The 25,852-nt window shown below is 43.5% G+C and overlaps 3 protein-coding genes across 8 annotated transcripts; all 3 read right to left on the bottom strand.

The window, feature by feature from the left end:
• Positions 1-74: 74 nt before the first annotated feature.
• atp6ap1a (ATPase H+ transporting accessory protein 1a) lies at positions 75-6,128 on the bottom strand. Its single transcript, XM_085260580.1, has 11 exons — positions 5,970-6,128; positions 5,173-5,299; positions 4,760-4,834; positions 4,477-4,670; positions 4,017-4,057; positions 3,799-3,884; positions 3,557-3,706; positions 3,040-3,197; positions 2,809-2,859; positions 2,357-2,594; positions 75-1,578 (listed from the first exon to the last, which is right to left on the bottom strand). The coding sequence occupies exons 1-11, from the start codon at positions 6,095-6,097 to the stop codon at positions 1,369-1,371; spliced, it is 1,458 nt and encodes a 485-aa protein (XP_085116706.1). The 5' UTR covers positions 6,098-6,128; the 3' UTR covers positions 75-1,368.
• A 1,596-nt stretch (positions 6,129-7,724) lies between these two features.
• On the bottom strand, positions 7,725-11,964 carry tafazzin (tafazzin, phospholipid-lysophospholipid transacylase). Of its 5 annotated transcripts, none has more exons than XM_085260599.1 (11): positions 11,804-11,964; positions 10,508-10,634; positions 10,035-10,163; positions 9,915-9,960; positions 9,740-9,825; positions 9,212-9,292; positions 9,090-9,131; positions 8,944-9,006; positions 8,721-8,773; positions 8,560-8,637; positions 7,725-8,340 (listed from the first exon to the last, which is right to left on the bottom strand). In XM_085260599.1, exons 2-11 carry the CDS (start codon positions 10,614-10,616, stop codon positions 8,239-8,241), a joined length of 789 nt encoding a protein of 262 aa, XP_085116725.1. In that variant the 5' UTR covers positions 10,617-10,634; positions 11,804-11,964; the 3' UTR covers positions 7,725-8,238. The 5 variants fall into 5 exon arrangements, with proteins under 5 accessions (XP_085116725.1, XP_085116721.1, XP_085116722.1 ...); XM_085260595.1 differs by having other exon boundaries at positions 10,508-10,656; positions 11,804-11,957; XM_085260596.1 differs by having other exon boundaries at positions 10,508-10,683; positions 11,804-11,855.
• A 632-nt stretch (positions 11,965-12,596) lies between these two features.
• LOC146551336 (mitochondrial carnitine/acylcarnitine carrier protein) lies at positions 12,597-18,928 on the bottom strand. 2 transcript variants are annotated; one of them, XM_085260591.1, is made up of 9 exons: positions 18,699-18,928; positions 17,564-17,650; positions 17,234-17,361; positions 15,112-15,202; positions 14,630-14,747; positions 14,430-14,502; positions 14,223-14,332; positions 13,931-14,052; positions 12,597-13,836 (listed from the first exon to the last, which is right to left on the bottom strand). In XM_085260591.1, the coding sequence occupies exons 1-9, from the start codon at positions 18,798-18,800 to the stop codon at positions 13,774-13,776; spliced, it is 894 nt and encodes a 297-aa protein (XP_085116717.1). In that variant the 5' UTR covers positions 18,801-18,928; the 3' UTR covers positions 12,597-13,773. The 2 variants fall into 2 exon arrangements, with proteins under 2 accessions (XP_085116717.1, XP_085116718.1); XM_085260592.1 differs by having other exon boundaries at positions 13,931-14,046.
• Positions 18,929-25,852: the final 6,924 nt, after the last annotated feature.

Genomic DNA, 25,852 nt, shown 5'->3' with positions numbered 1-25,852 from the left:
TTAAACTGTGAGCCCTGTTCTCTTCAGACGGCCTGCGAGCGCTTCTGAGACAGACTGAAATTAAACACTCGAGCTTCGCCATCTTCACAGATGTTTTATTGGAGGTCACAGCAGCACAGGACCAAACATCGACGATGCTCATCATGGAAAAAACAGACAGAATTCCACATTGAACAGGTTTCAGTGCACTTCAGTAATAAACACAAAAATCAAGTAAAACTACTCAGACTGGAAACTTTAATGCTTCATTATCAGCTTTTTCATCAAATTGATGGAGAATGTTGGAGTTAATAAATAGAGTGGAAATGATTCCTTTAGCATCCATAAACAGAGCGGGCTCCCTTCATTCAACATCTACACCTCACTGGTCAAATAATGTAAACACAAACACACTAATTACATCAGTTTCACCAACAAATAACTTTTTCTATAACGTACATTTGTTCCTGTATGTACAGTCGTCCCTTTCCTGTGTTAAATGAATCCAGCCTGAGGACTGGGCTCAGTTTACGCCTCAGGTGTTTTTGAAGGATTTTTCCAGAGTCCTCACAGAACAAAAGCTGCACAAACTGTTCAAATTAAACCGTTTCAGTCCGGGCCGAGACTACATGCACAGGACCACGAGTGCATCAGAGGGAGCACAGAGAGTGAGAGCTGTGCTGCTGATATATGCAGACGTTAGCAGGTTTTTATCCCTGCAGCCTCAGACTCAGCTGAGAAACAGCAAACAATAAAAAACAATTATACGAGCTCATATTACATGAAGTACAGGAAGGTTTAGGTTTTCCATTTTAGGATCATATTAATGCTCAATAAGTAAGTAAATAAATAAATGTAAATAATTCTCAACACAACTTTGGACCCTCGAGCAGTACAGCCAGTGTACAGCCCTGTGATCATCACCAAACAGACGTGTGGCTGAGAAGTTCCTGCTGATGTTAGCTGAGGTCACGGTCACACTGTCATGGAAGGTCTCAGGTTTGAGACCCTGCTGTCACATCATCCCTTCATATTACAGACTGTAGCTGATTTACAGTGAACACAGTCCAGGATAAAGTTTGGAGGATCACCCAAAGATTTGTTCATGTTCTACATGAGTCCGTGTGTGTTTCTCAAAGATCATTAAGGAGTTAATTTGGAGGCAGGACTCTGGAAAAGCATCCAGCCTACAGAGGCTGACACATGAGGACAAACTGAGGCCAGCTTCAGCCCATATTTCAAATATAAACGGACACATTTATGTACCAGTGAATAAAACCTTATTATGATCGCACTGAATAATGCCCAAATACAGATGGAAGGGGGGAGGAGTGGAAGCATTGCAGTGAGAGGACAGAGTGGAGGGTGGACAGGTGTGGTGCAGGTGTGTTACTCTGTCTGTGGCACAGAGATGGCCGGGCCTTTGGGATCATCAAAGCGGTCCATCGTGCGCAGCTGCATGATCATGTGCAGGCCGTAGGTGAGCACCAGGACCATGAGCAGACTGGTGATCAGACCCATCCAGATCCCTGGGGAGAAGAAGCCGGCGCAGTCGCTGGCGTACGAGAATTCACCACCGCTCACATTAAAGCCCTGAATCTGACGGCGAGAAGGAGAAGGGGTTCAAAATGTGGCGTTTGCTTCAGTTCAAACTCACATAACAGGCCAGAAATCTCACTGACATACTCATATGTTTATAAGTAAATATTTTTTTTAAATCTATTTATTTATTGAATGAATAGATGCGCTTCTTTGGGGTTGTGTGAGGAAGCATCATAAATATTTACAAGGGGCCGGGTTTAGCCGGGCCGTGACGTAGACAGGAATCCTAGTATACTAGGACACGTGTCCAGAATAAACTGAAACACGGGGAGAAGTTTCACCTACAAAAATGAATCCATTTCACTAATTCAGCCCAACTGATGAGCTGAGGGGGGCTGAGCCATGCTTTACGGCCTTTGGACCAATGAAGACGAACGGGGATGTGAAAAATTAGCCTCTGTAGCTCAGAGTGTGTATTATGTGTTTTATCCTATTGTAAAGTGTCCTTGGGTGACTTGAAAGGCGCTCATTAATAAAATGTATTATTATTATTATTATTATCATCATCATCAGACGGCAGGAAGGCCGGCCACCATTACAAATAAAGTGTGTGCTAATATTTTTATTTCATTTGTAATTTTAGCTTCCAGCTGTTATAAAACCAGTATAATCCAGTTCAAACCAGTATTCTTCTGCAATTATAATTAATATGGTCTGAAAGTCGCTCTGCTCATTGCTGTCAGCACATGCAGACATCCAACAGAGGAACCATTTTACACCTGACATCTTATGTTGGATTTTTATTATTATATCACCAAAGACCAAACAATCTTACCTGGAAGTCTTCAAAGGAGACCCTCCACTGATTGGCTGGGTCTTTGGATGTGCGCGGCACGAGCAGCGGCCACTGGAAGTTGGTGACGGACTCGCAGCGGTAAGAGTACTCGGCGGGAGCGTAAATGTTCCTGCTGCCGTTAAACGTGGCTTTGGTACCGTCGTACTCCAGCTCCACGGCGTCCAGCGTGAACCAGCGCCGTGCCGACACCTTGTAATTCCGCTGACTCAGAGCAAAGCTGAAAAACACCAACGAGCAGAGCATCGAATATCTTTAACAGCAAAACAGGAAGTTTTCAAGAGTGCAGCAGGACTGATAAATGTAAAAGTATAGATATAATATAATAATGCATATGGGTGTGTGTGTGTGTGTGTGTGTGTATTCATATCTTTATGGGGACCAGAAACAGGAAGTTTACTACACTTTTGGGGACCAAAATCCTGGTCACTTACATCAGTTTGAAGCTGCGGTGGTTCAGCACGTTCTTATAATTCAGAACCAAACTGAAAGAAAAAAAACTCACGTTAAATTTACACCCGCAGCAGCATTTCATGAAAAACAAAACATTTTAAAACATTTGAATTTCAGACTCCAGTTTGAGCGGCGTCAGAGCTAAGTGATATTCACATCACAGCATGAATGATTGTTTTTACATATTGTATTATGTCACAGGTAAAAAGCACCTGGCTTTGGTTTTGTCGCAGCTTGAGCCGTCGAGGTTGGGGGTGACGCCTTCTCCAAAGGTGGACGGGGTGAGGTCGTGCTCCTCCCAGCGACCGCTGCGCAGGATGCTCACCGACAGGCTTTTAGCCCACAGCAGGATGCAGCTGTTCTCCCCCTCCTGCAGAATAACCAGTGAACAGAAAGGTTCTCCTTACAATGGCATCTGGATTTTCTGCCACAACATCTTTGACGTCAGCGCCACCCTGTGAGCTGCCGACCCAAGTTTCAAATTAGTTTGAGAATATTCTGGATTTTTATTGCGAATCCAACATCGTGTCAATGTCAGCGCGTTAACTTCATTCATGACTTGAAAGTTCTGATTTTGCTCTGCAACAGTTTGTTGTTGGTGGGATTTACAGTGAAACAGAAAACAGCCTTTAGGAAAAAGAGTTCAAATGAATAAATAATCACGATTACAAATATGAAATGATTTAAGGAAGCAGAGTCAAAGTCCTGCTCAGGTATCTGTGACTCCACCTTGAACTCGACGGGTGGGTACGTTTCAGCCCTCTCCTGGGTCCTCCGCTGCTTCTCCCGTTCTCTACCCCTCTCCTTGTGTCCCCCTCTGACCTGCAGCAGCGAGCGCCCCCCACCCAGACCGGCCTCCACAGAGAGAGACGCTGCCTCCTGTGTAGAAAAAGAAAGATTGAGGGAGGGGGGCAGGTATGACAAATGGCTGCAAACATGTATAAATGTTTCTGAATGAGACTCGGACTCACCCTGGAGGGCCGCAGGGCGGTGTAGATAGCCGTATATGGAACAGACTGCGACTTCATGATGTTCAGCACCTGACCAATCACTTCATCTGAAAAACACGCGTCACAGAGAAAACAGTCACAGGAAAAGATGGCAAATAAAAAGCTCACAGATGATTGTGAGAATCGCATGCTTCAGAGTCTGAGCTCCACAGTCACTGGGTCAGATTAAACAGACTCACCGTTTCCACTGAGAATCTCTTTCGCTGACAAGAGATCAGCTCTGAAACGACAAACGAGGCCAGGAAGGATGGATGAGTCTTAATGTCTTTGGAGGAGAGGCTTCAGTGTTTTTAAAGCTCATCCAGATGAAGTGTGTGGGTTATTTCCCTTCTAGAAAATTACCTCTTTAACTTTACCGTGCGACGTCTGAGAAATTGAATTTAAATTTTTAGAAAATGTACAAACAGCGACATCAAGGCCCGTTTAGAAACCATTATAACAGGATCAAAGCCTGTGGAGGACATGACCACAGCTGTTCTATGTGAACTCAGTTCACTGAGCTCAAAATGAGCAAAACTACCAGCTGCAGTCCAAGACAGAGGATGACTGATCATATCATTTGTCACAAAGTAACTGGCAGTATAAAATGTTTACAGCAGGAAATCCCATTAACGGTTAATTATTGAACAGTCAACAGACCCGATGCCGTAGGGCAGTCTGAACACGAGCAGAGCAGGCGACGAGGCGTTCAGTCTCAGCTGGCTCAGCGTCTCAGGGTCCATGTACAGAGGGGAGGTGTCCAATTGGTCCTGCAGCTGGCCAATCACTGCATTGGATGCAGGCCAGGAAACAGCAGGTAAAACCAGAGAGGAGGATGATGACATCAGAGCTCCCTGTGACAGAAGAAAAACCATGAGTGACCGACACACACCTGAGAGTAAACCGGAAACGTTCTGTTTGGTTTGTTTCATCGTGATAATACCTCCAGGTTTGGAAACACATTATCCTGCTTGTTTCCAAAGGCTCCTCCATACATGGTGAAGTCCTCGATGCTCATCTGAAGACCGAGAGGAAAAACAATGAGTCATAAATGTTTTAGACCACAGAGAGCAAAGAGAAACTGTGAGAGACGGTTTTAACCTTCAAACACTGCTGACCTGTGAGGCCGTCTGCCATTAGTTTTAAAAGTCTTGACCAAATTAAATAAAGAAATACCAAAACTTGAAGAGTTCTGATAAATGCGAAAAGGCTACATGATCATGCACATGAACGGGGCGGGGCCATATAAGAGCAAACGAGACGAGGAGCATTTGTGCTTGTGTTTAGCTTTAGTGCCTCAGAAGAAATTAAAAAAAAAAAAAATCAAGGACACTCAACAACAGCGTGAGGGTTTACCTTGTCCTGAAGGAAGAGGACTATGTTATGTGGTCCGACGTCCAGAGCTTTCTCCAGGTAGGAGGCCAGCTGCTGCTGCCCAACGATGTGCCCGGCTGTTGGAGGAGCCTGAGCTGGCAGGGAGATGCTGCAGGAGACACCAAGCACAGGTGGAGGAGTCATGAAGTGCTGCTACATAACAAGAAGAGTCCTCTACCAGACAGAATTTGATGGATTCACAGTGAAGCGGTTTTATTATTGTCGTTTCAACCATCTGCAAGAACCTATACGGCCTTTAATGAGAGAGGACCAAATTATCTGCAGATAAACCTGCATCACGTCAAACAGCACATTCCTGATTTTCTTGCAGATACAGATGATTGAATATTATTAAAACAGGAGAAAAACCCAAGCACTTCACAATGTGAACTTCTCACATCCGAAGACCCTCATCAAAGGCCGTCAAATACATAATTTATTCGTTTTTACAGTATGAAAGCCTTTGATAACACATGCTGCTCTGTCTTCTGTGTGTCAGGCAGCACAGACAGATGCAGGAGTGTTTGCTAGCTGTCAGGTGGACTGCACCCGTCACTCATTGGGCCTGCAGGATATTCTCATGTCACGTTCTCTGACTTAACCTCGTGTTTCAGCCAGTCCGCTCAAATTAAACGTTTTCCGGGCCGTGTACTGTGGTGACGAAGCAGAGAACATAGTTTTTGTCCGCTGTTTGTCTCACGGCTAACCGTTAGCCGCTGAGGTCGCAGAAGGAGCCGCGGAAACGGGACCAAAATCAGTAAAACTTCACGGCTACGCACCTTCCGCTGGTCCACAGCAGGAGCGGCACCTGCTCGTCGCAGCTCGCCAGCTTCAACACGTTCAATAAAGCGAGAAAAACGGCCACAGCCGCAGTGATGCGCCGCCGCTGCAGTGCCCCCGCCGCCATCTTTACAGCCTCTGACAGCACGCTCGTGACGTTTCACGAGATCACTTGACCAGATCACGTGACAAGACGGCGCAGCGGCGGATGTGAAAAAGGAATTTTTATTTTTACTTCAAATGTATCAACGTTTTAATATTCTATTATTTGTAAGTGTTGTTTTATTTTGCTAATATTAGACACAATGTAGTAATGGCAAATAACCATGATTTATTGTTCACGTGATACTATTATTTCAATGTCATTTAATGTTATTAAATGTTTTCTTTTTTAAATACAAATACAAGTATTATTTACTGTAACAGATATATTGGAAACCGTAATTCCCTTCGACATGTCCAATTAATCATCCAAAGTGAGAATATTTAACTTTTCAAAGAAACATCTTAAAAATTACGTTCTGCAAAAATATGGAAACATTCACGATTTAGCATAAACTGGTCATCTTTAGTGGCTTAATGTACACTTTGTCTACATCAGGGGTGCTCAATCCCAGTCCTCGAGAGCTACTGTCCTGCAGCTTTTAGATGCATCCCTACTCCAACACAGCTGAATCAAATGTTTGATCACCTCTTCAGCATGCCATCAAGTTTGGAGAAGGCCTGATAACAAGCCATTCATTTGATTCAGCTGTGTCGGAACAAGGATGCATCTAAAAGCTGCAGGACAGTAGCTCTCGAGGACTGGGATTGAGCACCCCTGGTCTACATAAAGTGTAAGGTTTGCTAAGCACTCATTATGCCACCAAACTGTTCGTGGATCTGTTAGACTGGTGCAGAGTTTAAAGATGAACCACAAATGGAACAAATTCAAACTTAGAAAAGTCAGATTCTTTATTGGACTTCACATCAAGTATAGGAAAGAGTGGCAATCACATTAAGGCGATACACTTATAAAATTAGCACAGATTTTGTCCCTTATAAAATCCTTTTTGTCCTCTGTGATAAAATAAGTTATGTACATCGGTGATGGGGCAGCATTCAGGGGTTTTAGGATTAACGGGAAAACTTTGATTGAAAAAGAAAATTATCAACACAACTCAGAGATGACTGAAAAACAGCAAGGAGCAATCCAATGATCAAACATAACAGTGCGATTACCTCAATCATTTACTGCCTGAGCATCTTTCTGATAACAGCTGCAAACATCTGGCATGCAGCACTTTGACTTCCTCATGCACAGAGGAGCATGATGAGTACTAATATTTAGTAGTTTAAACAACAGCAGCTTTACATCTTAAAGAAAAAAAGAACTGGTTATTAAACAGATCATCAAAATTGAACAATTCAGCAAAACTGAGAAAAGCATTCAGCTGGTGCAGAGCCCGATCAGAGCAGGATCATTTCTCCCACACTGACAAGTTACCAGATAAAACGTGCACTCCATGACCCATCGGTGAGCAGCTGCTGTCTGTTGCTAGGTGAAACCTCCTTGTTACTTAGAGCCTGGCAGAAATACTTATTCATACATAGTGACTGGTGGTTGCCAGGCAGTCACCAGGTGCTCACCCTAGTAACTGGGACTTGGTTAACTAGTCTTGGTTTGCTGCCCTTTTTGAGATCTATTGTGTGTTTCACCAGTAAGAAAAAAAACAAAGTTCAAGGCTATTGTTCACCGCACCCTCCCCCCCCCCCCCCCCCCACACACACACACACACACACAAAGGTCATGAGGTTCACTCGCCCATCCATCACCCGACCTCCTCTCTCCTCCTCAGACTCAACACCAGCTTCTGCTGCTGCTCTGGACTTCAAAGTTGGATGACATGAAAAGCTGAATCATCAAAATCAAAATGCCTTCTGATACCAAGGAGGTAAAAGAAATTCTCCTGAGGGCTTCTGGTTCTAAAGGGTCCCAGAGAAACCATGTATTCATATGTAATCAATCATTCATACATCTGCAGTGCTACTCGTCCTGTTTAGGTGTGCAGTGGACCAACCTGATTTTGAAGCAATAACTGAATTACAAAATGAGTTTGTTGCATCCAAAGTTACAGAAATGCTCGTTTACGACTGTCAGCGAAACACTCTGAGGCTCAGTGATGTCTCCGTGTGGAGGTGTGGGAGCTTCTCTGTACATGGGGTGTTATCCTCAGGGCTGATGTGTGAAGGACCAGTGTCTGCAGGCAAACGCAGGACGGCTAGGACTCAGGATCTGGTCTCTACCTGCTTGTGCAGGGCCTCGGCCTGGGCTTTCAGGCTCCGAAACTCCACCTGGACGAAATCCGTCAGGGTCTTCCTCATTTCCAACTGAGGGGAAAATTTGAAACGTACATTCAGTATCTGTTATAATTACTTTCTACATTTGAGAAAGTGAAATCTGTGAGAGTTAGTTAGGATTCAATCATGGTGTTCATGGTGACGTCCTGAAACCTCCTGTTTTATCTGACAGAAGAAGTTTTTTGTTGTTTTTTTACTTGCTGGTGTCAGCGAACTTCATGACAGCACCTTAGATGAAGCCGTGCTCACCTGGCTCTTGTTTTCAGCTCGGAGGGTTTCAACGAGATCTTTGACACTGAACGGTTTCCCCACGAGGACGGTGATTCTCTGGAAGACAACGAAATATGTTGAAAAACAAAAAACCCTCAAAGATCCGAACACATCCTGGAGTCAGACTGAAGGCGTCTCACCTTGCCCGTGCGAGGAATGTAGGGCTCCACGTTGGGCAGCACGTCGCTCAAACCTGACATGAAGCAGAGAAGAAGTGATGCGTTTCCTCTGTACCTGCATCACTGCGTGGCGCTGTTCGCCGACCTTAAGCCATCAGACTGCTGCTACCTTGCTAATGTCTTGTGGTGACATCTTAATCTGTAGTCTGAGATATTCTGAAGCCATAACAGGAGCGTCACTCACCCACGTGCCAGAGCGGCAGGATTATCGGATTAAGCGAGCACTCCGCTATCAGCCGACCAACACCTAAAACCACAGAAGCACAAATGTTCACACTGATGATCCCAGCACGACATCTGCTCCAACAGAGACACACAAACTGCGCTCACCCCACTTTAAACGTATGAATTCCTCCGTCATGTTGATTTTGCCTGAAATAAAATCAGAGAAGAAGAGTTCATTTTCACAGTAAGAAAAAAAATAACGACATGTGAGGAGGAGGTTCACAGACCTTCTGGAAAGACATGCACCCACTCTCCTTTGTTCAGCTTCTCCAGAATAAAGTCCATTCCTTTCTGGTAAACGCCATCACCTACAGACACAAAACGGTTTTACACACGTTTTGATCACTTAAATAATATCGTGTAACAATGTCAGTGTGCCTGTTTGCATGTAAGAGTCTACATGGACTTGTCCCATTAAGGTCTGTGAGCATTCCTCACTCATTTCTGTCTATTATGTCAAGGCTTTTTGTTTTCTCTTATATTTATGTTATTAGTTTATTAGTAAGTTTAATGCGACTGGCTGCATGACTGTGGAAATTTGCAGTTTTGCTATAATCAGCCAGGTTTACAGTATGTTTGATATACTTGTGTTCGTGTCTTGTCCTTGTTAAATAATGGAAAGAAAGAAAAAGAAAACGTCTGCTGAAGGTTTTCTGTCATTCACAGGACAACAAACTGAAACAGTAAAAGCCCGACGTTCAGACTTCTGCTCGGATACTTGGCTCATGTGGTGTGATGCGCTCAGATGGGCTTACCTCTGCAGACGGGAACACACTTCCCTCGGCTGAAGAACCTGGAGTGCAGCTCTTTAGTGAAGCAGATGTCAGATGCTGTAGGTGTCCTGTCCAATCACAGGTAAGTGAAAATTACACGTCCCTGCTTCTAAAACATTAACAGGCTGAAGCTCAGAAGAAACGAGATGAAGCTCACCATCGCATCTTTTTGAAGTTCCACAGCTGCCTGAGCCTCAGGACGCCTGCCGCAAACACACGCCGTTACCATCCAAGTGTTAACCAGCAGTGAGATTTCAGATCGAGTGTCTGCTCTTACCCCAGATGTGCGGATCATCCATACAGGACTGGTGGTTGGATAGAGTGATGAGGGGCGTGTCCGAAGGCCTCTGGTCAACCAGGTTCAACAGTACCTCGTGGTTGTGGACCGTCAGACAGTTCATGTACTCTTAGGAAGAAGAGCAGGAGGCAGGATCAGTCGAAGGTTCTCTGAGTGACATCCAGAAAATTAAGATGAACGTAAAATTTGCTTTCTTCTCGTTGATATCAGCAGCTCGCTTTCCCTCTAACTCCTCTGTGAAGCCACATCACTGTTATCTTCGTCCTCGTGTAGACTCTGTGCTGTACTGTGTATTTTATTTAACAGTACAGTTCAGTCACTCATGCTCTCACTGAGCATAAACACCCAGAGACCGTTGGAGGCAACCAAGGGACTTGATTTTCTTTTTAAAGAAGTGCAGTTTGCTGCTAATAAGCGAGAGTGTACAAGTTATCATTCAGCTTATAACTTACTGGTCCAGAAGTAGGAGTAGGAGCCCACCATGCCCATGATCAGTGAGCTGGAGACCCTCCACGGCAGAGCGGGGCATTGAGGGAACGGCCATCTCACCTCCAGGGGCATCACGGCGCTCTGCTGACACTACATCCACACACACACTCACCTGAACACAAAGCCACGCAGGGGGAGGCTGAATGACAGAGACAGCAGGTGGCGCTCAAACCAAACTCCTGCTGTCATACTGTAAGAGCTAATCTTCATTAAAAGCAACAACTTTATTTGTTTGGTTTTTGTTTCCTGTCAACAAAACATTTTGTCTGCTGCGTTTGAAAAGCAAAGTCCTCCATGTGTTATATGATTAAAAAGAAAAACAGCTTCCCACATATAACCGTATGTAACGATAATAATAATAATAATAATAATAATAATAATAATAATAACTCCATGTGAGTCCCTGTATAGTTTCTGTAAGGATTTTTATTTGCACTGAAAATGTTCAAAGAGGACTCAACATGCTCCTGTCTGCACACCTCAGGGTTAACCCTGAACTTACTTTGATACGGTCAAATCCTGCATGGTGACTCAGACCTCTGAGGTTTAAACCCAACTACGAAACAGGAAAGTTATCTGAAAACTGTCGTTTTTGTATCTCAGCCATTGCCAACTACAGTTTATCCGAACAACGTGTGTCCTCGAGTACATCTTAGAGTTTTATGCTATGCAAAAATAAAACAAAAACCTGTTGAAATGATGTTTTGGACCTTTAGGACACCGTAGCCACGCGAAACAGTAAAGTAAGTAAAGAACAAACAAAAAAATCAAAAGAAACTTAAAACGAACCAAATTTATAAAGTTGTGTCTTTGGAGTCTTTGTATTGTCTATAAGAGACCAAACTAAGTTTGAATAAATTCCACGTGGTTATATTTATGTCTCACAGCTGTCTCATTAGCTCACGCAGCTTTAGGATGAAGTGAGCAGGAAGAGCAGCCGGCTAACGTTAGCCTGTTAGCTCCTGGCCAAAGTTTACGGCACACTGACTTCTGAGAGACGTGATAATGAAAGAAAACAACGAAAAAGTTCATAGTTCAAAATTTAACTCATCCGAGTTAAATGTTAAAGGAGTGTTGTCTCAGCTAACGGTGCTCGGCAGCTGCACTCACATTATGTCAGATTAGCTAAAAACGGGTTTTATTTCCTCAGAAATGCAGAAAAAAAATTCGTCGTTAATTTTTCTAAAACTGCATAAAAACATTTAAAGACATGAAAACTCCGACAGCTGCAAACATCACCACATCTTACATTTCCTCACCTTTCTCCTGTCTCCTGCTAACAGGCTGATGATCACCAACCCCGGAAGCTGTTATCACGCGCTGAACTATGGGTAATGTAGTTTTCGGTTAAACTTTACGTTTTCCCTGTTTATTACAGATGCGCGCAATTTATATTTATGTTTCTTTCAAACACGTTAACGCTCCATAAAATAAGACGACTTCAAGACGCTGTTATTTCCTTTAAACGGGTTTAATGTAGTCCATCAACCTCTTCAGCAATGAGAAACGAGGTTTTATGGGTAACGGAGTCTGGGAAGTAGGCCAAAGGTGACGGTTTTTTTCTTTAATCGGACCTTCTCTGTAAGAAAATAATAATTAAACACAACATATGTAGATGGCTCATTTAGTATTCAATCAGGATACAACTTCTGGAAGTAGCCAGTTATTACAATAATACTAAACTGCAAAAGCCCCGAAAATGAAATAAATAAGTACTGCGTTAATAGCAGCACTCAGCACCCCCACTCCTCTGTGTTATGCTGTCAGCATCGATGATAAGGAAATCTAGTCTATATTAACTAAACTAAAACTTTTGTCTATTGACAATGAAGGTCAAGATTAAATGCTCGGCTGACCGTGGTATTCATGTCCGCAGGGCCTATATATTCTTGTGATGTTTTGATCTTTAAAAATTGTTGGTAAAATAAAGTTTTCACAGATTTTCACATGTGAAACGTACGCACAATAGTAATTAAAAATACAGCTTTCCACGGTGCATGTTCATGAATATGTCTGTATTTTTTCAGTGAATTAGAAAATAAAATTAGTAAAAACAGTTTATATTTGAATTTATTTTGTTCAATGCAATCTTTAGATTCCATACAAACATTTTTGGTCTCATCATTATCGTCTGTTTTGCTTGTTATTTAAAATGACCATAAAGAAAAAAACCTCTTGTGCTCCGTCATGGCAACAGTATTTGCATAATTTCTGCTGTGTATTTGTTTGGTCTCAACTCCTGTTCAGGTCTCGCAGAGGCAACATGATCTCTTCAAAGGCTTCATATACAAATGCAGATGGAGCCCTTTGCCCCTGCAGTGGGCCAGTGGCCCATTTAAAGCAATTCCATGTCTAGCAAAGTGACGTCATCTATTTAAATACTTGGATTGAAGAAATACTGATGCTGGTATCTCATCACCATCCAGCAATGTCTGTTTGGGAGCTTAGTTGTGCCTGTGTAGCATTCACACTGTATTATTCTCTCTAATAAATAGCATGTACTTCACATTCCAGGGTACATACCAGGATACTGGACACACGTACAATTATTATGACTGCACTGGTGCATACGAGCAGCTGGGAAACTCTGCTACTACTGACAAAGGAAGAGGAGAGGGGGGAGGCATGTTTGGAGGCAGTGAGAGAGAAGGACAATTCATGAATGTAGTGAAGGAGGACAGGCAGAGAGTCGGTGTGACAGAAGAGGATGCAAAGGCAGAGAAGATGAAGGCAGATGATCTGCTGTGAAGAAGAAGAAGAAGAAAAGGTCTGGAACTTGTAAACAACAGGACCTGAAGATTTGCTGAAACTTTCAGTTTTGAGACGCCTTAACGCCCACTCACATCCTGGGCCATCTGACCTCAGGAAATCACATGATAGGGTGGGGCCAGGTTTCACAATGAGCTCATCCGAAACTCTGGCTGATTGTGACCCACACCCGCTTTCACACCTTGGCTCATGTGATTAGAGGATCATCAGGGGGTCCTTTTGTCCCTCTGTGGGGGGAAACTCCCACAGGGTTTAAATCTGGGACTCTCCACCATTTGACTCTAGAACTGAAGAAGCTGTCTCTCAAATTGTACATGTTTCCACTGCTCCCAATCTCAGGAACAATGACAGACGCCACGTTTTTGGAAAATATATTTTTAAAAGTTTAAAAGTACACGTTAGATTTATTTCACCAACACTGTTTGAGGGAGAAAATCTCCAGTTACTGCTTCGTCGTCTTTCACCAGCTCGGTGCGAGCAGGTTCAGGCCCTTTAATGCCACCTCAAATCCCAGAAAACAAGCCTGAGAGGGAGAGAGGAGAAGAAAGCCATGATGAACACGTGTGCACTGTACTGATATCAGGGGTGAGATGTATTAATATTTGAATGAGTGTTACAGCGTTGGCTGGGAAGGCTCGCAGGAAAACTGCATTGAAGCCCTTGTAGAGAGCTTTAGGTCCTTCTTCTCGAAGCAGTGCTCGCAGGACATCAGCCAGACCTCTGTACTTCCCATCTGCAGCTACACACAAACACACAGTTTACCCATCCAGTGTTAATCTTATCCAGATAATAAAGCTAAGCTGGAAACGTCACAAACCACTGACTGATGTCATGGTGTCCTTGTTTTATGTGGTCTAAAAATCTACTAACGAAATGAAAATACTAGCTTCACTTGGACTCAGCTCTGACCTGTCTGGAAGTTGGACTTGAGCACGTCTGGGGGAAGAGCAATCACCCAGTTTAATATTCCGGCTACACCACCAGCCAGGAGGATTCTGGGAGTGCTGAGCTGAGACACACTGGCACACAGTCAGAGAGAAGTGAAAGCACAGATTTACAGCATCTGACAAATCTTTGGTCTTTATAGGAGTTAGAACTGTTCAAATGGATACTGACCTTTGACCCTCAGGGGTCAGGACATCCTTGAGATATTCATACGTGAGGAAGTACAGACCGCTAGAAGGCACGTCTGAGACCGAGATGGAGAGAGAAACAGTCACACCGCTAAACCTCGGGTCACCTCAGCTCCTCTGCTCGAGGTCACACAACACTGTCACGCACAAACATACAGATACACAAACCACAGTGCAGCGTACCTCTGATCAGAGTGAGCACAGTTCCTTTGTAGACGCTGCGGATCCCCTGCTCCTTATAGAGCCTGACCGCACAGTCCAGCGGACCTGCGTACTTGGACCTTCCACCGCTCGACTGCACCTGGAAAACACACATTTCACAACATTTACTTAAATACATAAATATATGTGTCAGTCATGCCTTTAAATATGTGTTGGATTAAAGCCTCCCATGGATATTAGTTTATAACTAGTCAGGTTATGGTATAACCACACGAATAAAAGTTACGCAACTGATGTTTAAAGCTGGATATGTGAGCAGAGCGACTTCTGCACGTGTCTGTGAATGAAGAGCATTTGCTCTCAAAAAGCACCGTAAATTATAATCAACCATAAAACAAGTGTTTACTTTGGATTCTAATTATTTCACAGGAACCTGACTGCACGCGTACACGCGCACACACACACACACACACACACACACACACACACACACACACACTTACCTGTAGCAAGCATTTGATCCTCTCTCCTGGAGCTACTATCACTGTAGTGAAGACTCCTGCCAGACAGCCGGACAGGAATATCTGATGGTACCTGAACAGAGCAGGTGATGGAAGTTCAGCTGTGTAGAAGTCAGACTCACTCCCAGGCAGCCACCTCAGTAACAGCTGGGTACTCTTCCAGGCAGTTATCATGAACCATGACCCAGATTAATATTATTTTTCGTTTCCCTGGTCAGCAGGACCAACAGCATCTTATATGTATTTGAAACAGCTGTTTCCCTCTGGAACATCTGCTTCTACAACTATCTCTGCACAGCTGCAGAATTCTTTCAAACTCAATTCAGGATTTTTTGAATATTCGCTCGCTTTGAATCTCCACCAGCAGCTGAGGGAAACGTCTGCCTCTGTAGCTGCAGATGCAATATTTGCACCAGTTAGTCTGCAAAGAGCAGTTTCTTGTTGCTGCGCCTGTGAGTCAGCTGCACATCAGTAGGGTGTTGATGGGGAAACCTGAGAGTATTTGGACACACTTCCACACATGAGCATCTTTAAGAGCAGCTTTAAAACATTCTTACAACAATAAATGAAGATTCAGAGATCAGATCGCTATGATGGGTGGATTAGGGCTTCTCTTCTTGAAATAGCTTTCTGATTGGTTGGATTGAAAGGTGGGTGGGGCTTCTAGACCAAAAATGAGACTGCTACTTATGACATCATACAGATCCAAGAGTAGAAAAGAAACTGACCAGTTTGAAGCCTGAACTGAAGTCATCTCGTTATTGGATCAATAATGTTTCGTAATTTCTCAAATTTTATGTGCAACGTATTTTAGTGCTGAGATTTTAAATCTCAGTGGGTCTTTCCTGGTTAATTAAATAATCCATCCATCCATTCGCTTCCGCTTGTCCTTTTCAGGGTCGCGGGGGGCGCTGGAGCCTATCCCAGCTGTCATAGGGCGAGAGGCGGGGTACACCCTGGACAGGTCGCCAGTCTGTCGCAGGGCTAACACACAGGGACAGACAACCATTCGCACATTCACACCTAGTGACAATTTGGATTATCCAATTAACCTATCCCCACAAGCTGCATGTCTTTGGACGGTGGGAGGAAGCCGGAGTACCCGGAGAGAACCCACGCAGACACGGGGAGAACATGCAAACTCCACACAGAAAGACCCCGGCCTGATGTTGGAATTGAACTCAGGACCTTCTTGCTGTGCGGCAACAGTGCTAACCACCGTGCCACCGTGCTGCTAATTAAATAATAAAATGTAAAAATTAATTAAAAGTACTGTAGACACACTGAGCTCAGTATTAAAACTATGGCCACCAGTGGAACATCAGTGCCAGGAAACAAAGGATATCAGGTCCTCTCTGAACACAGGATACTGTAGTTCTGCTCACTTAACTACAGACACGCTGACTGTGTTGCTATAAAGTCTTCAGAGGTGAGACAGAAGCTACCAGTGATCGCCAACTCATGCTTAACATTTCATATGTACGTCAGGGTAACAGGACGGGGGTGTGAAGGGGGCGTGCTGCTTCAAATGAACGAATGACAACAGAAGGAAGGGAGGCAGGGCGAGAGTTATATATAGAGAAACACACAAGCGACAGTGTGTAAGCTTTGGAGGAGTGTTTGAAGGTTAAGGTGACGTTTAATGATTGGATCTAGCCTTTTAGCTGTGATAGTTACACATTACTGATGTTGAGCCTATTTTAAAAACAGCTGGATGTGTAACAGGTCTGCTCCAGCCTACAAACACAGACGGGGCTAAAGAGAAAGTGCGCTCTCTTTCACTTCTAAGGTGTTAAGCAGGTCTTAACATTGGATCAATTCAGCCTCAGATGAACAACAACACATGAGCCTTCACACCAACTCACTCTTAAACAAAAATGAAGCCAAAAAGCAGAAGCTGTAAGAGCACCCCATGATTCAGCAGCTTTAACAGCAATGAGCTGAAGCAACTGTTTCCTGTGTGACTTCATGAGTCTGTCACGTCACTGTGGAGTTTTATTCCACTCATCTTCACAGTGTTTCTTCAGTTCAATGTTTTCAGCATTCATTTATGCACAGCTCTCTGAAGGTGTGTGTGTTTGTGTGTGTGTGTGTTGGAACTAACATGAGCGGTTTTCCAGAAGCCGTCTGTTGGAGCTGTTTTCCAAGACCAAACCCAAAGAAACTGATGGCCATCATAGGAGCCACACCTGCCAGGGGCGCCCCCATGCCTTTATAGAGACCAAGGATACCCTGACACACACACACACACACACACACACACACACACACACACACACACACACACACACACACACACACACACACACACAAATGATTTTAAATGAGTTTCTAGTTTTTAATTAAAGTGCCTATACTTCAGTTGATGTGTCACATGTTGAAAACAGAGCTGCGTGGCTGTGGCCTGTGTGACTGTCCTGCAGAAAGCGCTCACCTCTTTGGATACGGTCTTGCGTAAGCAGTCATAGGTTCCTGTGTAAAGCACATACTGAGCGGCTTTGGGCTGTGTTTGTAGTCTCACCTGAAACACACAGTTTAAATAAGAAGAATTACACACACGCACAAACACACACAGTGACCATGCAGGAGGATTGCTGAGTGCTGTCAGACAGGAGGAGACACCCACTAACATCTGCTGCTCTGTCACTGATAAACAGGGCGGTGCTGCGCTCATGTGACGGTTACTGCGATGCTGTGATCAAACTGTTTCTTCACAAAGACTCAGTGTGTCGCACACAAACACACAGACGTGGTTTAGATAGACTACAAAAAGATCTGGATTAAAAATAATGCCCATGTTGTAACGATAGGTTGTTGGTATTTAGCATTTACATTAGATTTCTGCACATTCAAAGTTTCTATATGGTAAATGGCCTGCATTTGTATAGCGCTTTACTCAGTCCCTAAGGACCCCAAAGCACTTTACACTACATTCAGTCATTCACCCATTCACACACACATTCACACACACATTCACACACTGGCAATGGCAGCTACATTGTAGCCACAGCTGCCCTGGGGCGCGCTGACAGAGTATGCACAATTATGTGAATAATAAAGTTATAAAAATCATAAGCAGTTATTACTTTAAAAAACTAAAGGTGAAAATGCGACAGTGAGAGTAATGAGACGTTTCTATTGTGATGTGTTCAATACATGTGATGCTTCATCCCTTTACTTTGTTTTCGTCAGAAATCTGATTTTAACTTCGGGAGTTTGAGCTGCACACTTTGTACCCACGCTGTGACATTTCCTCGACAGTCTCCCGCTGGCTCTAAGCAGCCTCATTACTCCGTGTTCAGGTGGCCGCCTCGGCAACAGTTTAAGCCGATTTGTCGGTAATCTCTTTAGCACCACGATCTGACATTTCCCGTGACTTCTTGAGAAACATTACCCCCCGACACACACACACACACACACACACACACACACACACACACACACACACACACACACACACACACACACACACGGGCACACACGCGGGCACACGTGGACGTGGACTGAATGTTTCTGTCTAAAGGTCTAAATCAGCTGTGTTGAAGCTCGGCTCGGGCTGCAGCTCTCACCTTGATGGTGTCCAGTGGGTGTCCGGCCAGCAGCAGACACGCTCCTCCGACACCCCCAGCCACGAAGTTCTTGAACGGAGACTCTCTGGGCTTTTCCTCCATCCCGCTGACCCCGCATGGCCCGAGTACACAGCCGGGCAACCTCACCACCTCACACCGCTGCTGTCCAGGGAGGGGAGGGTGCGACTGTCAGCTGTCTGTCTGTGGGTCTGTCTGTGTGTGTGTCTCTGTGTCTGTCTAAGCGCGTCTCTCTCTCTGTGGACTTTGTCTCTCAGAGCTGAGCGGAAACGAGAAGAAGTCTGTGAAGGTTCTCAGAAACGAGAAGAACAGTTATTCCTGTAAATAATTTATCTTCACAGTCACCCCTTCACATGTCCATAAACTCTTTGCTTTAGTCATATGGCGCACTTTAAACCACTGTTTTATATTTTTGTAGCTTATAAAAATCTGCCGCAGGTGTATTCACAGGTAAGGTTGAAACAGGGGATACAGCGCCCTCTGGTGTTCGCAGAGCGAAAGATGTGGTTTCTTAACACTGTCCAAAGTAAAAATACTACACTGCAATAGTACACCCGAGGGTCCTTCACTGCTGCAAAGTCTTCCTTACCTCTGCTGAGGAGGTCCTGCTTCCGGCAGTGTTTGTGTGTCTTCCCATCTGAAAACACAAAGACTTTTGAATAAATTCAGATCCTGCAGATGGCGTCATGTTAACGGTCCATTGAAATTCAGCTTCCATCCACCAGCGTCTTCAAGGTCATCTCCAGGAGTTATTGGTGGAAAATGGCCAAAAAACCCCCAATTTTTCCTAAAAGTGTGATATGTATCATCAAAATCTACAAAGTAACATAAAACATGTGAAATATGCCACATTTGACGTCTCCTTCAAGGTCAGTGGATCGATCTGAAGGTCAAAATGATAATAATGCTGCATAGTGCTATTTTAAACTTCTCTTTCCCATTGTTCATATTGACAACAATAACAAGGAAGTGGATAAAAATAGGGAATCGTACATGTGGATTGTAAATATTGTGGTACTTTGGACCTCTGACTTCTTCTTCCAGGTTAAATAAGGTCAAACTTTCACAAAACATTTTTTATCTTTAAAACTGTGCTTAAGATTCTGCTTGTTTGTTCGTACTGGCTACATTGAGGAAAGGATACCGGTGTATGGTGACTTTCACATCATAGCTGCATTCTAATATCATCTCACATTTGACCTCTGACCTCTGTTTTACATTTCTGCCTTTATTGATCCTAAAATGTGCAAAATCTTTAAGGAAAGTATTTTCAAGAGGAAGAGAGAAAACTCTGCTATTATGTAATAACCTCAAGTTATTCATGTCCGGTTGTTTACAAAGTTATCCCCTCTTACATGTTTATATAAAAATAGAATATTATTCCCTTAACAGTATATCACTGCTCAGAGAGAGAGAGAGATGCCTCGGTGGACGTTTGTGCTTCTTGTTCACACGTCAATTACTGTGACTTGCATATTTTATTCAATAAAACTCTAAAATCTCATGTAGTACAACGTTTAGGTAAATAAAAAGCCTAAGCTGATCATTAAAAATGGTGATGAATTAAAAGTACATAAAGTATTTTACTTTTGAAACTGTTCAAATCAAGAATTTCTAAGACTGACGCACCTTTTTCCAGAAATTTTATGTTCTCAAATATCAGACTGGCTCAACAATAAACATGGGACTTTAATTATAATTTTAAAAAGTAAGAATAACGAAAGTGATTTTTCCTCATCAAGAGGATTACATGGAGATATTCATAGTTGGATGAAAGGGTCTGTAGCTTCGTCTTTAATATGGACACTTATATTTATCTCAGACAGAGGCTGGTACACTTTCCAATGGAATGCCGAGAAGACTTTTTAACTTATTATAAAAAGGCTTTTGATAAGTTAATAAGCTCATTTCAAAATTACACATGTGCTCTTCCTACCAATCTCAGAAGCTAACAGCCGAAGAAAAGTCAACAGTTGCAGAGGTCTGAAAGAAATATCAATTTAATTGAATAAAGTATGAAGCTTCTCTTGGATTTCTGAAATTCCTGTTAGTTTCATTTTAAATATGCTAGTCTGTAGAATAAATTTCAGTAGTTTCTCACGCCTGTCCTCCTGTGTGCGTCATGAATTTTATCATATAATCATGAGTTATATCAGTGTTAGGTATTTTAGTACCATGGTAGCATTTACTGGATATTGTTTTATAGTGACATTATGCAGGAAAACTCTGTCATTCAATAAGGCCCCTTTGTTTTAGTTATTTTTCTCTTTGACCCAAGAATTGATGTGTGAGAATCACAGGCTGGTACAAGGTTGAAATACCACAGAGATCACTCCCTCAGCTACATTAGTTTCTTAATCTTTTAGACGCCTGTTGAGGCCAAATGGTTTGTTTCAGATTTCACTAATGAAAGAACTCTTCGTTTTGTGCCTTGAAAATATGTCGCTGAGATAATCACAATTGTAGCTGAACTGATACACTACACAAAGGATGCTTCTTCACCCAAGGGCAGGAAGACGCTGCCTTATCTTGGTCTGTACTGGTTTAAACTGATAATCTGCTGTCTCATGAATTTTACCCTCTATATAAACTGTTGTACTTGTGAATAAAGTTGAGTCACTTTGGGAAGACAACCTGAAGCAGTCTCTGTTTTCTTGTTCTCCCAAGCTGCTCCCGAGCTCGTAATAACACGCTGAATGGCATGCTTGAATATTACTTGAGAATATATTTGACTGTGTTACAGACTAAGGGACATTCTCTGCTGATAGACGTCCACGCCTCGAAGGAAGTCGATCCACGGATTAGGCCCTGGAAACCGTTTCCTTCAATTTTGGTGTCAGAAGTGGGATCCTGACGAAGGTAGGCACTCGTCTTTTATTTTATAAGACTGTGTTATGCCTTTCTCAGTGATCCACATAGAAACGGGATACGCTGACGAGGCCTTCTTCAGTGGCCCACATAGTAACAAGTGGGATACACTGAGGAGCCTTCTTTAGTGGCCCACATAGAAACACAGGAAGTTGCCTGTTGTTTTGTAAATAAAAGCAGAAAGGACACAGGAAGTTGCCTGCTGTCATAAACTAAGAAGTTGCTCACCAGCAGAAAGGACACAGGAAGTTGCCTGGGGTCATAAAACGAGAAGTTGCTCGTTAAAAAGATAAAATTGCTAGCAAAAAATCAAGTAACCTCAGGTGTGCCACAGCAAAAATAAATACTAACCTAAATCCTCCTAGCGTGTAAACCCCTCTGGAAATCACTGAACATGGGTCAGAATTATTCAAAGACCACAGACAGGTCCGATAAAAAATCTAAAGTACCTGTAAAACCAAAAATTAATAAAATACAAAATAAAGTCTCAAATAACGGCTCAGTACAACTCCCATTTCCGGTTACGTGTAACCCACGTCCGCGAATCGGTGAAGACGTCCATGATCACGTATCCAGAACGTGTGGAAGTGCTTATGTGACTGACTTTGTTTACAACTTACGGACTGTAAGTTCAATGCATTCTAATTTATTTCCGGAGCCCTATCCCGAACGATTATCGCCAGAAAACAGGTCAGTAAAACTGAAGGCCAGTGCAGATACTACCACGAAAGCTAAAAGTGTTAAGATAAAGTTGAATTTTGATGTAGAAGGCTCAGAGGAAAGTGAGAAACTAATGTATGCAGGATTACCCGCTCCAGCACAGCAAGGAAGTTTCAGAGGACGGAAGGATAAAAGTAGAGATATGTGTTTTTATTGTGGCTCAGTTTTCCAGCAGCCGCAGACACCCAGAGCAAAAATGAATTTGTGTATTTCATTTAACATAAAGGGTGAAATGTTTGCTGACACTGATAACAGCTTATGTTTTCTCTGCCCTATGTATCGACATGATGGAGAAGGAACAGACTCTGTGTCAGCTGGACCCTCAGCAGAGAATGAACTCAACATCCTTTTTGTCCGGTACTCTATGTCACACACTGTGCCAAAAAAAAAAACGTGTACAGACGCCACTACCAGGTAATCCCATGACTGGGAGCCACACTTTTGTTTCTCTAAGGTCAAACAGTGATTTTGTCACATAACTCAGACATAGTTTATGACATAACTACACCATGTCGTCACATAGATCTAACCTACCCTATCGACTGTACTATTTCTGCACTTACCTTGCCAGCTGAATACCAGAATATGACATTGTGGTCTAAAAGTGAGAATGATATAGGATTTATTGACTGTACACTTTATCACGTACACCTATTAAAACACAACAAGCCAGTATATGTCAAGCAACATCCCATTTCCACGGAAAAAGCCGCAGCCCTAGATGTCATGATAGGAGATTTATTGACTACAGGAGTAATAAAGCCCACACTCCTGTCAATCCTGTGCCAAAGCCTAACAAACCTGGCGTATGGCGTTTCATACAAGACTTAAGGCAAATTAATGCAGTCAACATTCCTCTGCCACCTCTCGTTTCAGATGTTCACAGCATATTGACATGCATTGCATACACATTTTACCGTGGTGGATTTATGCTCCGCTCCTTTTTCTCAGTACCTGTGCATGAAGACACACAGCCGTTATTTGCATTCACACATAGAAATAAGCAGTACACTTGGACTCGTCTGCCTCAAGGCATGATAGACAGCCCTGCTGCTTTCTCAATGGTGATCTGTGCTACCCTGGACAGCTTTACTCCTCCAGGGCTGCACCCTGATCCACACGTGGATGATCTCCTCCTCTGTGCTCCGAGTGAAAAACTATGTCAAACTGCTACACACATGCTTCTCCAGCACCTCCAAAAGACTGGCCACAAAGCATCAGCAAAGAAAATGCAGTACTGTCAGACTTCTGTTCAATATTTGGGATTCACACTGTCTCACGGAAAACGTTCCATGACTGCAGACAGGGTCAAAGCTGTGACCTCCGTCCCTCGGCCTACTACACAGAAGGAAATGTTGTCCTTCCTGGGCATGGTGAACTATTGCAGACAGTGGATACCAGACTGTTCTTTTCATGACCACATTCTGCGTGACTGTTGTAAAAAAGACAAGCCTCCTCGAATACTGTGGTCCACAGAAATGACTGCCTCTTTCAATGCATTAAAGGGAGTGCTGACCTCCGCCACTCAAAGGTGCTGCCTGAATTGTTCAGGGAATGCCGGCCTGCCTGAGAGCAGTAGCAGCTTGCTCTATCATGATAAGGGACTGCGAGAAGCTCACACTCTCACATGACACTATTCTACACACCAATCACCAGGTCACGACCATTCTAGCAAACATAACTACACAACACATGACCGCACAACGTCGCTCAGGTTATGAAGCTACACTGACTTCAACAGCTAATCTCACTATAAAAGCAAGCAGCACACCCAATTCGCCAGCACACTTACTCATTCGTATGCTGTGTTCCTCTGACCGACAGGATGGTTCAGACGACCCTGACGATCATGATTGTATGACACGTATACAGGAATCCACAGCACCACGCCCAGACTTAGAGCAGACACCTATCCCAGACTCAGTCATTGTTTATGTGGACGGGTCCTGTTCAAAACCAAATGACAACTTATTTCTTTGTGGCTATTCGGTGGTAACAGTGCCTGACATCATACTAGAGGCTCACTCATTACCATTTCACTCAGCACAAAAAGCAGAGCTCATGGCTTTAATACGCGCCTGTGAGCTACATTTGGATAAGCATGTGACAATTTACGCAGACAGCCGCTATGCATTTGGCGTTGTGCATGACTTTGGCACATTGTGGAGACAGAGAGGATTTAGATCTGCTGATGGAAAATAAATTGCTAATTCTGATCTTGTGCAAAGACTTTTTCAGGCTATACAGCTGCCATCAGCCGTTGCAGTTGTAAAAACGAAAGGACACAGTACAGCTGACACAGACGAAGCAACAGGTAATGCCTTAGCAGACGTGACAGCCAAGGCTGCAGCTCCCACCTCCGCAGGAAGTATTATCTTTGCCTCTACAGCTGCCACTTGTTACACTCCCAGACTATTTAGAGACAAATGTTGATTTAAAATTTATACAAGAGCAAGCCTCTGCATGTGATTACACCTGTTGGGAGAATAATGACTGTACCTTAGATGACAGAGATGGCTTATACAAAATCTTAAGGGTTTGATTGCCCTCCCATATTCCCTGATGCCAGTCCTTGCCCGACATTTTCACTGTGTGAGTCATGTCGGACAAAGAGGGGTAATAGGGGCAATAAAATCAAGATTTGTAATTGAGAAAACATCACACGCAGTAAAAGCATATTAGCAACCTGTCTAACATGTGCACGAACTAATGTAGGAAAATCAAAAGCAAAACATCAGCATTTACCACAACCAGATTTTCCATTTCATACATTATGACTCCATCTGCAGTAACCAAATTATTTCCATTTGAAATAAGACTATTTCCAACACCATGGTCAGCTTCCAGAGGGGCACCGCTAGTAGAAGGTGATGTATATTGCATTGTCCACTGATGTTCACAACCTGGTAGAAAAACTGAATAATAACTATCAGAAAGTTTGTCTCTCTCAGCCTTTCCCCTCCACGGTTCCACAAGTGGAGACAAGGAGATGCGTGTTGGAGAAGTCACTAAAACCAAGGACACTCTGGGAGGCCGCGCGTGTTCCAGCCCCAGACTGTACTGGCAGTGACGAAGAACCAGCATCCTCACAGACGGACAACCTCAGTGGATTCATGCCAGCAGGGTTAAGACCAGCCCCACCAAACCACCTAAGGCGTCGGATCAAGTAGATGACGTCTCCGGCGAGCCAGCGCCCGGATTCAATACACCTATAGATGACGACTCAGGCGAGCCAGCGCCCGGATCCAATACACCTACACACACACAATCACTGATTAACACACAACGCCGGAAAGAGCCAAGACTCAGAAAGCCCTTTGATCCCCCGCCTGAACAACAACAAGGTACTCGAACATCCAGCAGGAACAGAAAGCCTAGAGTACCACACAATGTCTAACCTGATAAAGATAGACTCGTTTCATCCTGATAATGGAGAAAATGAAATGCCCATTGTCATCACACGAACCTGGGACCAGGCCAGGAGACGACTAAAGAACTGTCTTTTTTATATATTTAGGTTATTAATCATATCTACTGCATTAACCTTA

The sequence above is a fragment of the Mchenga conophoros genome, linkage group LG20 (assembly GCF_057382185.1).
Source record: "Mchenga conophoros isolate Kocher_MC1m ecotype Shallow Benthic linkage group LG20, M_conophoros_male_GT1.1, whole genome shotgun sequence".
Taxonomy (NCBI): Eukaryota; Metazoa; Chordata; class Actinopteri; order Cichliformes; family Cichlidae; genus Mchenga; species Mchenga conophoros.
Note: the sequence above shows the minus strand (reverse complement) of the source record. Positions and strands in the feature narration are given on the sequence as shown.